This window comes from Lonchura striata, chromosome 3 (genome assembly GCF_046129695.1).
Source record: "Lonchura striata isolate bLonStr1 chromosome 3, bLonStr1.mat, whole genome shotgun sequence".
Taxonomy (NCBI): Eukaryota; Metazoa; Chordata; class Aves; order Passeriformes; family Estrildidae; genus Lonchura; species Lonchura striata.
This window is the reverse complement of record NC_134605.1, coordinates 33,839,035-33,853,659: the sequence shown is the minus strand read 5'-3', so window position 1 is coordinate 33,853,659 and position 14,625 is coordinate 33,839,035. Positions and strand designations below refer to the sequence as shown.

The following is a 14,625-nucleotide window of genomic DNA, read 5'->3' as shown; positions in this document are numbered from 1 at the left end:
GGGGCTCAGTCATGGCAAACATGAGACAAGGGCAGCTCTGAGAGTTAATTTTCTACCACCTCTTTGGCACACACTGATTTCCTGTATGTAATGCTTGCCCTGCACAATTCCATACAACACTGACTGCTGCACACACAGATTTTTCTCTCCGAAAGCAGAATACTCAGCCTGGTATAGCTGTGGTCCATCTGGAGCCTTACATGCTTAGAGTTTAAAAGCCTTGCCAGTTTTGGCAGATGAGCCCATTACTTCCATAAACAGGATCTCTTTGGCATCTGGAGTTTACAAGGTCTCTTAGGATAGCTCCTAGAAATCCTGTCAAGGGGTTTCTCGTGGCCTTGTAGGTTCAAGTTTGGGTCAAACACAAGCTACTTACTTCACTTAATTTTGCAATGTCAAGTTCCAAGGAGCAGCAATTCTTGTTTTCTTAGACAACCATTCAAAATGGTCTCATTGATGACATATTATTGATAAAATAACCTCTTGGGCCCCTGTCCAGTGTTCACAGAGTCTGGTAGAACATTCCCACCTGATTTCACCAGGCTTTCAAATTAATCTTTCTAGGAAAACTAATGAATAAAGGCTTGTTAAAGGATAAATTTGTTAACAGGCTTCTTAGGAATAATTAATTAAATGAAAGACATGATTAAAGACATGGTTTTAATCTGCAAATGCTTAGAGCCCTCAGTATTTTTGAACAATGGGAATTTAATAACCCAATCACCTTTAAAAAAAGCCTTTGTGTAGAAGATATGTCAGACACATTAATTATCCCACATTATTTTTTCTATTGTCTCATTACTTTTGGTCTGCCTGCTTGCTCATATCCACTTAATCTCCTCAGAAAGGGTAGTATCTGGTCTGGGGGGTTGTTTTGGGGTTGGGGTTAAAACCTTACTCACACAACTAGGACAATTGGATTGTACAGAAATAGAGATAAACACAGATCACCAGTGTGAGTGGGAGAAGGAAAATTACAAAGGAAAGCAAACCACAGAGGTAACTGCAGATCTTTTAAATGCAGACCAGAGACTTGTAGAAGTAATATCCATAACTAAAGGGCACAGACAGATCTGTATGACAGACAGAGCAAGACAATCCTTTTCTAAGCAGGCTCAAAATATATAGTTAACATCTAAGAAAGTGTATTAATGAAACTCTTTATATGAACCATCAATTCTGACAGCTATAAAGTGTGACTCAGTGAAACAGCTAGGTAGCAGTAGTACTGAACAATGGGAATAAATCACACTTTTCCACTTTGATGTCTACATAGGACAGGTTCAGGCCGCACAAGGAAGAGGACAGAATACAGGTTTGCTTTAATTTAACAAGAGACAGTAGATTTGTACTGCTCAAATGCTAGAAAAACTTGTGGTTAAGTTCCATGTGCTAACCAATAAAATATTTTTAAAGCATTCTGGGGCACTTCCACCTCTGCAATTAACAGGAATATTTTATGACACAATACAGGTAAAGACATTACTATCCTCCTCTATTTCACCCCTGCAGATATTTTTACCACTTACATCTACCAAATCATGCAGTAACACACTGGTTTTACCTCCTAACCATGTTCATAGCAGGCTGCAGTGACAGGAGATATAATAGTCACTGCATGACAATAGTGTAATTTTAAAGGAAAAAAGTAAAAGAGATTGATTAGAATGGAATTGTTCTCAAAACACTAGTCTAAAATAATTTATAGAGGTCTTCTATAACATTTGCTGTTACAAAATGAGAGGCAACCATTGTTTCAGTGTAGGCTTGTCTGACTCAGTTCACAGGCCCTGAGCACAGTCAGCATCCCAGGACCCACTGCCAGTTGTTCCAGCAGACCAGCTAATAGCTGCACTCTGCAGCACCTACTAACATTTAAACTCTTTTTCCAGCCTCTTTCAGCCCTTTAAAATTAATTCATAGTTTCCATCTTCCTTTTATGTGTGGTCTGAAAATGTGCAGAAAGACAATTTGGGGCCACTGCATCCCTTCTGATGAAAGACAATTTGTGGCCACTGCATCGCTTGTGATGATGCTCCTCTCTCCTCACCCACTGGCATCTATTTAACCTCTTGCCTCTTTGTCCAATTTTGCAGGTGCTCAGCGCCAAGAGCCCGTTGTCACCTTCCAGAGGGCTGCCAGCTTTCCAGTCCACCTGGGTGAGCAAGAACTGCTAGCAGCAGATTTTCCAGTCTCTTTAACAGTTTTAGCAACCACAGATTAGTCCTTGCACTGCACATTGTTTTCCTGCATCCTGGAAGAGGACCAGGGCAAGACTCATGCATTGAGCACCAACTAGCAACTTCCTGAAAGGGAAAGGGGAAGGAAAGCTCAGTCACAGGTGACCTGTTGTTTCAGGCCATGAGAATCAACATCTACAAAATGTTTGCAATTTTTCTTATTTGTTAGTCAAAACAGAAAACAAGCAACCAGCTCTGTGCAGCCTACCAGGTCTCCATAGAGCTAGATCTTCTTTTCCTGTGGTTTCCAGAAACCACCAGGCTGACAATGAAAGTAGAGATTGCTTTTAATACTGAGGGTAGAAACATCACTTGTACTGTTCTCGCTTCCTGGAAGTGCAACTAACCCTTCCCTAGCAAGCAGCCCAGTCAGCAGGCACTTTGCAAGACCTACAACAACTTTCCAGGGGCTCCAGAGTTCTCAGCACACATACCAAACACTAACTCTCCCATGATGGACAGCAGAGTTTCTCTGAGACAGATTTTGACTGGGAGCACCCAGGGTGGGATGCAGGATGGGAGTTGGGTTGCTGCAAGGCATGCAGGGCTGCAGTGAGGCTGCAGGACCACAGAGTCCCCACAAGAGCAGCAGAGCAGGTCCAGTGGTGGTTCCCAGGGTGACCCAATAGCCCAGGCTGCCAGGCAAGTCCCGAGCAATGAAGCAGGTCTGACCAGCTGAGGCAGGGCAACAGGTAAGTGAGGCAAGGTCAGGGTCAAGATAGCAAGGCACAAGCCTAGGTACAGGTACAAGGAGCAAAGGAGAGGGTGTGCACCTCTGTGCTGTCTCATAGATGCTTCCCAGAGCCCTTTCTCACACACATCACAAGGCAAGTGCTGCCCTGTACCAGTGTTGACCTCTGGCATGGGCAGACAAACCCACTGGGAAGGGAGAGACTGCAGCAGGTCCCTGGGCCCTGAGGGATTTGGTAAGAACTGGGAATCACAGGAGGTGTATTCTGGCAGGGAAGAGCCAAGTAGTCATTCACATTGAGGTTAGAGGATGTTATTATGCAGGATATGTTATTCTCTTTCCAGATAATTCCAGCCAAGTAATCTCACCCAGCAGTCTCCTGGTCAAAATGACAATTTGTAGTTGACCTAGTTGCAGCATATTTAAAATGCACTTTTGCTAAGATGGACTCCATTCTCTCACTTTTCTACCCCTCCTCATTTCAATCTCCTTCTCTTCTTTCTGTTTTCCATCAGTGTTTGTCTTTTTCATACATTTTTGGCCATACCAAATGGTGTACTGGCTACTTCTCAGGCTAGCCAAATCATTGCCAGAAAAACAGGAGAATACTGCTGAGTCTTACTTAAATCAAAGTCAGTATTTCACTCCATCTAATTGCTTAAGGCACCTTAACATCACCCTAAAATTATTAAAAGGCACAAATTTTCCATCATAAATTATTCTGTTTTCTTCACCACAGAACAAGAAGAAAAAGAAACACACATATTTGCTGTATTCCCAGTAAGTCCTGACCCTTTTTTCAGTCCAGAATGTGGCAGCTCAGATATGTTGCTTTCAAGCAGCAAACTTTTCTAACAATCAAAGGAAAATTCCTGAACAAGTCCTTGTTTTCTTGGAAAGGAAGGTTGTGCTTCTTGATCCCACCAAGTGTGCGCAAAGAGCAGTGATCAGATCTGAGAGTTTGGCCACGATGTCAGGGAACTTCCTCTCATCAGCTCAGGTTGCCAGAAAATTGTGCTAGAAAAATGCCTTCCCCAAAACACCAGTTACTTGTGCCACGCACATTAACTCCCTTGAAATCCCACACTTACTTAATCCTGAGTTTTCAAAAATGTTTTTCAAGGCAATTATACTGAATAATTTTGGTGGTGTCTTTTTTTTTTTTAAAGAGACAAGTCTTGAAGTATGTTAAAAATCAACCCTTTTTTTAAATGGGCATCTTCAAGTGAGGGGAAAAAAAACCCTAGTTATAAAAATAATAATTTCACTTTCAGATATACATTTAATGGACAGCTTTCTTCATTATGTGTTCTAGGACAATATGCAAGCAATAGACCTTTTTCCTGGATAAACAGGTCACTAAAAAAACTGTGTATTTTGCATATTTGCAGACAGCTACCCCAAATTCTTGGTACTTATCTTGTGTTCTTGGTACTTATCTTCTTCATTAGGATAGTAAACTGACACAGAAAGTTCTAAATGGGTGAACTGAGAAGACTGGTGGAAGAAACAATGGACAGCTCCTACCCACAGGGATTTGGACAGACTAGAGTACCTGTGGACACCTGAGCTGATGAAGCTGTTAATTGTTAATCTAGAAAAACCTCACCATTATTCACTGATAAAAAACAGTCTTTCAGCATCTGCCTGTCTTTTGTAAACAGCCAGAGATATTAAAGAAGCCTGGTTTCTGAGGGTGCTCCCTGACAATGAAGTGGTAGCAGAAACAAAACCTGTGACACGTGAGATGGGCACATTCCATTGCTCTGATCCTTCAGCTCACATCCCTATGTATGAAGAAGAGAAAAGTGGGCAAATATTTGTGTAGCTCCTCAGCTGGTTCCATTTGCCATACAGTTCCTGCTGCTTTAAACAGGTTTGCCACTGTAGTATATTTGTACAGAAGGCTCGAGAAGTGCAGGGTCTTCTTTGTAATTTGCTCTTTGTCTGGTTTTTCTTCTCAGCTTGTTAGGATGAAAAGCAGCCTCATATGAATCTTCCTTTCTCACAGTCACTAGGTGCTCCTCCAGCCCGGGAGGGGGAGGCACACGTTTGGAGATTATCTACTCACAAACTGGTTTAATTGAAATTTGTTCTTCTCAGTGACAGCATTCAGGAGACATGTTGGCCACTATGATAACAAATCAGCTTTTCTGTGGGGGTAGGGTCCTCCTGTGCTGAACCCTCACCCCTAGCTCCTGTTGCTGCTCTTTTCTCATGACTCTGCTGAAGGATGTATGAAACTGGTAAACAACACTGCCAGAATATAGGAATATTTCTACTGGTTTTCTTCTTGTTTCTTTTCCCATTACCCAGACCTGCCCTTCTTTTACCCAATTTCTCCTCCTAAGCAAAATCACAAAAAAATTTCTGTGTGCTTCATGACTGACCTAGCCATTCACTGTCCTCAGTTTTCAGATCCTTCATAGGGTATTTAAGTAGTGCTCAGCATAAGGAGGGAAATCACTCTAGCAATGAAACATGACAGGGTTCCTCCTACCCTAAGGGAGATCACACACCTTATTCAGCCATCCGACTCATCCAACAAGTCTCCCTCCCAAAGAGAAGCTGATAGCTCCCCATGGGAAAGGCAATCCAAGGACAAGGTCAGTGCTCTCTAGGCTGGAGGACACTGGCAAGTCCATGCACAGCTTTATTGAAGCTTCACCCACTGGCTCTAGTCAAGAGCACACGAGCTCTGTGCAGCTTCTTGGATCTTCAATAGAGTTAAAGCTTTTCTTCCTGGGATTCCTAGGAACTGTTTCTGTCCTAGTCAGATGCAAGGGCATTCATCTGGCTGCAATCCAGAGCAAAACATCACTTTTTGGGAACATCTTTCAGCAGGTTCCAAAACCAAAGACATTTTGGGGTTTATTTATAAGGGCAACAATTTTGATGAAGCTATCCATGCCTAATAAGTGGAAAGCAATTTTTAGACAATTTCTTTGTGTTTTGGTGGGCTGAGGGGATAGAAAAATCTGAAGGTGAGAGGTCCTTGCAGATTTTCAGTGAAAAACAACTTAAATTAAAAAAAAAATTACTGAGGTTTGTGCCTCAGTATCAGTGTAATTTAGAGAAATAAGACCAAAACAGATCTAGTGAGATGTATTTAAAACCTTAAAAAAGGTTTTCCTCTGAAGGTAGTGATACAAGGCTCCTAATCATGGCTTGAAATGTGCATGTAACAGTTCCCAGGTTTACTAATTTCCTCAGCTCCTACGTTATTAATTTAAGTTATTGTCTGAACTGAACTCTAAAACTCTAAATTGAGTCAGAACTGTGTGATCTCTAGTGCTTGCACTACTAGCAGTAAAGGTTTGTTTTTGTTTTTTTTTCTCTTTCATGTGTGAAAGCAATGGAAATAGACTCATGGAAACCTGGACTGAGCATTTTTGACACAGGTAAATATTTAAAACATCTAGTAACTGCTCTGGGAATAAGTGCTTTCCATCACACATGGGTAAAGCTAAATCTATTTATCCATCAGGCCCATGGCACTGATGATAACTATCTCATTTTAAGAAGTAATTACATCATTCAAAATTACAAATAAGTTATGTTGTTTACATCTTAGAAGATTCTGTGCTTTCATCACTCTTGAGTTCCTGCTTAAAGCAGGAGCAGAAGAGAGGAGCTCTGGAAAGAGCTGGCAGCTACACTACAGGAAAGGGATTCTAGCTACTGAAATCCATTTGTAAATTAGAAGGTATTTTGGGAATGCCACAACTGAGATCACAGTTTAGAGCTGCAATCAGTGAAGAACATGACAAATTATCCGGATGTCAGTGTACTTAGGGAAGACATTCAGATAAGAAAAGGAGGGTTTGTGTCAAACATAAAGAACAATGCACATAGTTGAAATTTTCAGACATTTAACCCTAAAAACTGACAATATGGAGACAAGAGTATTTTATGAATACTGGTGAAGGGAAAAAAAAAACGCCTACATTTCTAATAGGCTCGAGTAGCAACAAAACCAAGACTCCTGCAACCCTTAATCGGGAGCAGTTTTCCACTGCAGATTTAACAGCTCCCTCTCCTCGGGAACATTAAAATAAGACTGCAGAAGATACAGACCAATTCCTGACGTGGTGCTCTCCCTCCTGCAAGGGCCCTGACCATCCAGTATAAGAGGTCTTTCCCACATGGGTTGTGATGCTGGAGAGGGCTGTGCTGGTGGCCTTTGTAAAGGCCAATCCCTTGAATATTCTTCTTAATAAGCCACTAGTGTGTTTATTCAGGAAAAGCTACACCACGAGGGCCAGGATGCAGAGGGATATTTTGAGGCAGAAAATGACAGATTGCATTAAATGCAATGAATGGTTGGGCATGGGGGAAGGGATGTTGTATTAATAGTTTCTCAGCAACTGAAGTGCAGCACAGACTAGTGTGATAAAGTCTTGTCAGACTGTCACTTCAAAGGAGTGGTTTCTGGCATGGATGTAATCACTGCTGTCTTACTTAAATGAATGGGAAGTTTAATCAGTATGGACAGCTGTGACAATCAGTGAAGGGAACTTTAATTAGCATGTTGTAGACTGCCCATGCAGCAGGCTGAAATTCCCATGGCAATACCAACAATAATTGGACTGGCAGAACAGGGAGGCCCATAGAGATTGACCACCTCCCCAGTTAATTGGGGAAGAGTATTTGGTGGATGACCTTATTGTTCCACTAAGCACAAATCAGCCAGCTGACCCACAACCTTCAAGAACTGATAATTGCACTGACAAATAAAAATGAAAAATGCTGCACTGCCTACACTTGAGTTTTCCATGTTGACAAAGCTAATGTCAGCTGTATGCCTGGGAAAAGAATATGGATTTTACAGGATGCAGATAAATGCATGAGGCAGATAACTATCTATGAATTATCCTTCATATATAATTTAGTTGCTAAAATGGATAGCACATGTTAATTTCTAATTTCACTACAGTGTTAAATCCACCTACTTTCTGTTCTGCAAATAAGGCAAGGTGTGGGGGGGTGAATGCACATATGGGATACCAAGCTGGCACATGTGAGATATGCAGTGTGCAGGCTGCAGGATGAAGTGTGACTTTGGTCTGTTGCTGAGGAACTATTATGTGCCTGTGTAATTAAAACCTCTACTGGAATATACACAGTCAGGAAGGCAGGCTTATGACTATTTCAGTTTTTTTAAAAAAAACCTCAATCATTTTCATTCATGTGGTTGACAAAGAGAGGCTGTGCATGGCCAAGTCATGATGCCTTTAACTTCCACATCAGATAAACTAATCATAAACTTGCACAAGACTTGCCTTCCTTTGAAGGCAGGTTTGGTTAGTGTCAGCAAGACCTTCAGGCCTAAGAGAGGTCAGAAATGTTTCCTGCAGCAGATATCACTGGATGGAACTGTTTGGTGTCACCCCTGTTCCACATTATTTTTCCTCAGTCAGGAGCAAGGTGGCCAGCCTCAGGCAGCGCTGCCCCAGCACCACCACTCTACCTCTCCCTCCTGGTGTTTCCCCCATCCAAATGGCTTCCCATGGGCAAATACACAACACCAGGTGGACTTCTCCCTGTTCCTTGCCTGGGAGCTCATCCCCAGTGCACAAGACAAGAGGGACACGAGCCAGCAGAGTGCTGGGCAACTGCTCCAGCCATAAGAGATGAAGCTGGTCAGAGCCTGGCTTGACAGCCTGCTTCTGAATGCATTCAACTTGCTCTGCACAAGAGGGCCAGCTCCACTAGCTGTGGGAGAGAGGCTTTTCTGGCACAAGAGCCAGTGCCAGAATGGGTGGAGAGCTCCTGTTCCCAGCCCAGAAAGTATCCTGTCCAAAGTTTGGGTAGGAGCACAGGGAAGCAGCATGTGGGACTGCAGGCACAGCATACACAGTGACAAAAAGTAGCACCAGCCCCGGGGCTCTCCTAACCTGGCCAGACACAGCAGGGAAATCCTCAAACAAAGCACACAAAGCAATCACTGTAATTGCTGTAAACAAAGTAGGGCAACTCTTTGTGCCCTTTGCCTACTCACAGACAGCCCCATGGGTTCCCATACAAGGCCAAGCCCAGTGCTCCAGCTAGCTCCACATCCTGGCTCTGGCACAGGCAGCAGCAGATGCCTGGGAATAAGAAAAGCAGAAGGAAATCACTGCTTTGGTGATGCTGTTAGTAGCTCTGTTTGGTCCCTGCAGTAGCACCCCTGTCTGGTACTTAGGCTACCGTATGCTGAAGCCTCCCAGCAGGGATCAGGTACCAATCAGGTCAGCTCTATACCAGGTCCTGCATACTCAGACTTAATAGAAACATGGCCCCTGACCCAAAACTATGTGCAGCTTTCAGCATGCAGCTAAAAAACTCAAAAACGTTGTATTTGACAATTATGAGAGGTAAAATTTTAGACTTAACTGGAATAGAAATAGGAGTGGTTACAGAGGGAGATGGAGCTGGTACTTCCCTCTGTTTTCTTCACAGTACTCTGCCTTATTATGGCTTGGTCCTCGATACATTCAGCAACCAGCTTTGGCTGTTACATCTCCCATCATATTTAGGCAGTGACCTTCCCTGATGTCCCTTTACATACACTGATGCTCTCATGCTTGGCTTGCTCATGGCTGGCTGCTGTGGAGAGACAAACTCTGTGGTACCTAGTAATTTATCATACTTTTCTTTATAAAGTTCACACTTTCTAAAATTACTTTTTCACTGTGTCTCTGAAGTCAGTAATCTTTCCTCAACTTACCTGGTGATGAAGATTTAAGTAAGTCTTCCTCCTACTTTTCTTTAAAAATCTAACATGCAATTTACAAAAGTAATAAGCTGTTCTGCTGTTCTTTAGACCAACAGCTTTCTTGGTGAGTGCTCAGTTTGTAGCTTGTCTGATCATTGCTGTCTCTACTGAGGATTATCCCAGCTAAATCCCTTTAATCTTGTCATGCTGTACTGAAAAGACACATCTCTTAGCCCTTGCTTGGAAGGGAGATGCTAGACTGTAGGAAAGTCTTGCCATACCAAGTCATGAGTGAAGTTCAGCATTTTCAGACCTTCTGATGCCAGCCTGATGTGCCCTGTGAGTCAGTACCTTTCACAAGGACATCAGCTCTCTGTTACCCTATTTCTTTTGTGCTTTGCAAAATAACCCAGACTTCTGGGGGCACCTGAGGAGCTGTGGCTTGCATTGCTTCCCCAGCTGTAATGAGTTGGAGTCAGTTGCTGCCCATGCTTTCCTGTCCATGCAGAAAGGAACATTATAAAACTGTTGCTCATCCACTTCAGACATTGTGCAGCTCATTGTAAGGAACAGTGAGCCAGCAGAGTGGCAGCGCTGGCTCTCTGAAGACTGCTGGGAGTCACCATCCCACACTGCGGCCACCAGCCTCTGCTCCTGAGGAGCCTACTACTTGTGCATGATGCTCCCAAGCCCTTGCAGTTAGGGAACTGACTCCCAAAGGGGAGCACCTCAAAGCTGGTGCTAGGAGAGATTTTGGTGGCATTCCTAGAAATGTCTCTAGTCTTGTTTTACTCCAGGAGTGATGTAGATGAAAAAAGGTAAGTTCCAAGGATGTCCTCCCCATCCTTGTTTTCCTCCCACATCAATCCTCAGGCCAGGGGGTCTCTGCAGTGACTCTGTTGCCCATTTCCTTAAAGATCAAGGGCAGCCACCAAGCACACACTGATAGATCCTTTCCTTTCTCTGTTTAGGCTTCAGTTCAAAGGAAGAATTTAATCCAAAGCCGTTGGAATCCATCTCCCAGGGGAACCAGAGTATGTACTTCATAATTAACTTCATAATTAAGTGTCATTAATAATTACATATTGCTAGAATGCATTGAAATTAAATAGCAAAAGGTAAGTTTTCAATAAAGCCTAAGAAAATCCAGGAGTACATTTTTCCCTTGCAGAGAAAAAGTGAGCAATCTCTGCTGACCCCTCACACACAGAATAGGTTTTTCCTTCTACAGGGAAGGAAATAATAGCCAAAATTTAGATTACCTGGGCAGTGAGATGGTGGCTGTTCTGTACCACCTCTTCCCAGGCAGCATCAGCTCCAGGCTCTCAGCATGCAGAGCTTCTTCACTCAGGTACTTTGGTGGCAGAGGACAGCAATCCAGTATGCTGCAGCCAGGGTTAGATGAGCAAGCCCTGCTGACCAGAGCAGACTCCCATGGCTATGCTGTGTGTGCAGGCACCCTTCCCACAGCAGTGGGTGGGATGGAAGGAAACCACCTGAGAAAGGGACCCAACGCCTGCCACAGCCAGGAGAGAGAGGATGCAGAGGGAGCATCAAGGACCATTCAACTTCAGAGAAGAAAATGCAGGTTCTCCTATTCCGAAATTTTATACATCTCTTTAAAAAGGCAGATTTACCCATTAACCCATCTTTAGTTGAGGCCCAAAGTAGCAGAGAAAGAGAAAGCGAGTTCTTAGTGGAGAAATGGGATCACCTGCCACCTCTTCATTAGAAGCCATCCCAAAGAGAGGGTTCACCCTTCCAACAGTGCCTGGGTCCTCTTTTGCCCATCCTTCAGCAGCTGAACACTGTCTGGACTCTTGATAGTAACTTCTGAACCAAAAGTTGACGTGTTCCCAGGAATTCCTCTTAATATTTAAAGAATTGTTTTCCCTATCAAAGATGTCAAATACATCTGAAACTGATACAGAAATAAGGGAAAGAAGAAAAAGGGAAAGCTCTGCCCAACAGACCCCATTGCACTGCAGAAAAGCAGAGCTTGGTGCAATGGAGATGCCAGCAAGGACAGCTGTGTTTCCAGCAGTTAAACTGAAATAAGTCACACCAGAAACAAAATTTTCATCCCACTGCTAACCCTAGGACCATAAAAGCCCTAATTCAGATCTTGTCTCCCTGCAAATCAGAAAGTGCTCACCTCCCTATGAAGCACCCTTAGCTTGTGCTCTTGCAGCATCCCTCTCATGTCCCAGCACTGAATAGGAATCCTCCACAGAAACCAAGTCTGCTTATAAGTGTATGTAAATCTTTGCCTCCCCAGACCCTGCTGGCTAACAAACTGCCCACTTTCCACATATAGATCTCATGAACTAGTTCCCTTTGAAGGACGAGAAATTCAGGAAAGTTGGCTGTTAATTGAGGTATTTGTTGTGGTTGCTGACCTTGCCTCACGATCTGCTGCGAGCAGACATGGTTCTCAGTCACGCTCCTGTAATTCAGCATTATTAGAATTAGAAAAAAGAGACAGCTATGGGAGAAAAAAATTGAAAGTAATGAGATGGGAGACAGTTGCATAAGCCACTAAGAACAATTGGTGCTTTGTAGCCTTCAGGCTACCTAATGATTAAAACACAGTAGTTTGAACAGTCTGATTAGTAGGAGGCATCATCAGAGGGAATTCAAGAGATGGGGATGACCCAGATGCCAGAGGGGGAAAATGTTAATTAGCGCTCTAGTTAAGCCAAATCACTCCTGGTCCCAGACCAAAGCTGAATGTTTCACCACTAACTTGCAGGAATGTGAAAGCAGGGTGGCAGAGATGAAGACAGCATTTGCAGCAAAAAGATGACGTTCTGTGTTATTAAAGGGAAGAGTTTGTTTGGGTACAGGCATACCTTTTATAGAACATTTCTTTCAGCCCAGAGAGGAAACACACAACAACATACCTCTGCTGCTGTACACATGGGTACAAGAACATGCAAAAGAACAGCCCCCACTTGGTCTTGAATATCACAAGCAAAATCATCATCCTTGATGTTAGCTCCAGCCCAGAAGGAAACTGATGAACAATTCTCATTCACAAGTGCAGAGCTGCCAGGATTGTTGTCGGTAATCCTGGATTGCAATTGCCTTGAAGAGATCCCACACAGTGTCCTTCCCCTGGGGCACATCCTAGGCATCACACATTTCAGGAACTTCCCTGTCTTCCGAGCAACATTAACACAATAACTGGTCTATGTCTATTACATCAATTAAGTCCACAAAAGTGTCACCAAGGAAATCCCCTTAGTTTGTGTTCTGCAGGTGGCCAGATGTCCTGGTTCAGGGCAAATTTGGGGAAAAACCCCCAAAAGGGTTCTTTCAGGAAAGCAGATTCAATTGGCCCCTCCCCCAACCAGTTTGGGAAAGATACCTCTTCGGAGAAAAAGTGGAAAAAACCTGCTTATTAAACTAGCAAACTTAGACAATATTAAACAACAAAACTTCTTGCTACTCCAAGAGAGAGACAAACTCAGAAAAAAACCCTCAGGTCACAGCTGGGCTCACTCAGTCTCTGATCAGTCCCTCCGGCGCTGGAAATGCCACGGCCCAGGCCTGGCACACTGGGCCACCGGCGCTGCTGCTGCTGCTCTCCTGGTGTGCAGTCCAGAGCAGGTCCAGAGAAAGGGAAAAAACCACAGTCCAGGGAACTTCTTTGCCTCAGCTAGCTAAAACTAACTAGACTAGGAAAAAAAACCAAAGGAGAGCTCCGTCTCGTCCGTCTGGATGCAGACAACTCAGTCCAGGAGCAGGAATGTGGAGGAGTGAGTGCAGTTCTTGAAAACAAACTCCGCGCTTCTTCCCCCGGCTCCTTCCCTCCTGGAACAAGTCTTAAAGGTGTAGAACTTATTATTCAACATGAACAGGGCAGACGATTGGGGATAAAGGCATCATACAGTCAACCTAGGACACCAGACAACAAAATCCAAGCACCATGGCTGGTTTTACAAACTCCCATCACTTCTGGGCTGCAAATAAAGCTTGCTGAGCCCAAGACGTGGCTCTGAGGGCACAGGTTAGCTTGCTCCTGTGGGGCTGATCTCCCTGGCCCCCAAAATGCAATGCTCCCAGACTGACCCCTGTGAAAAGTTTCTTGCCCTTTTGTCACAGAGACAAGCTTAGATGTTGTATGGGACAAAGTCATGCCAAGAACTGTGTTTACAACCAGTAGGACAGAGTTGAACTGCCAGCTGTGACTTGTCCTTGTCAAAGGCTTTTTTGTAGACTTTACACAGCAGAATAAGTCACTGCATGCAGACTTTTTAGGCCTTTGCTGCTTGCAAGAAGCACAGCAATCAGAAAGGACTAAAAATATCTTCCATGTTTTTTTATCGCTCTTCAGATTGCAAGATTGATTTGTCCTTCTTAATGGATGGGAGCTGGAGCATTGGCAAACGCCGCTTTCAGCTCCAGAAGCGGTTCCTTGGTAACGTGGCTCAAGCCCTTGGCATCGGCAGTGCTGGTCCTCTGATGGGCATTGTTCAGTATGGGTAAGAGTTTCCCAGACATTTCCATTGCCACAGGACATGACTGCACACTCTGGCAGCTGTAGCTCTACGCTGATACATGCTCCAGCTTGCACTCAGGAGCCAGGTAGCACAGACCAGCCCTATGGCTTTTGTGTTGTATGTGAAGCAAAACACTGACATTTGCTCTATTTTCTCCTTTTAGTGATGACCCTTCCACAGAATTTAACTTAAAAACTTATGTCAGCTCCAAAGATCTAAGGAATGCCATTGAGAAAATTCAACAGAAAGGGGGACTTTCCAATGTTGGTAGGTGATGGGGCTGCTTGCACATCCTCTGCTCAGCCTGGGCCCACACCTCCTCACAGGATACAGAGGCTGGGACCAAACAGTGCTCAGTGCTAGGGCCAGGTTGGAGAGAGAGCACTGTTCCCACTATGACCTGCATGTGTTGACCCCAGGCCCTGCAATCCATCACAAGTTGACAGGACATACGGGAAGTTCCCATCAATGCTTTGGGGATCCTTAAAAACC

The 14,625-nt window shown here is 43.9% G+C and overlaps 1 protein-coding gene across 2 annotated transcripts in view; it reads left to right on the top strand.

Annotated features, from left to right (window-relative positions):
* Positions 1 to 14,625, top strand: part of VIT (vitrin) — a 54,848-nt gene that overhangs the window by 33,760 nt on the left and 6,463 nt on the right. For both annotated transcript variants that reach the window (XM_077782058.1, XM_021528084.3), the window contains 5 exons: positions 2,097 to 2,159; positions 6,285 to 6,332; positions 10,600 to 10,662; positions 13,968 to 14,115; positions 14,297 to 14,400. In XM_077782058.1, the coding sequence (XP_077638184.1) occupies positions 2,097 to 2,159; positions 6,285 to 6,332; positions 10,600 to 10,662; positions 13,968 to 14,115; positions 14,297 to 14,400 (426 nt within the window). The remainder of the gene's footprint in view (positions 1 to 2,096; positions 2,160 to 6,284; positions 6,333 to 10,599; positions 10,663 to 13,967; positions 14,116 to 14,296; positions 14,401 to 14,625) is intronic.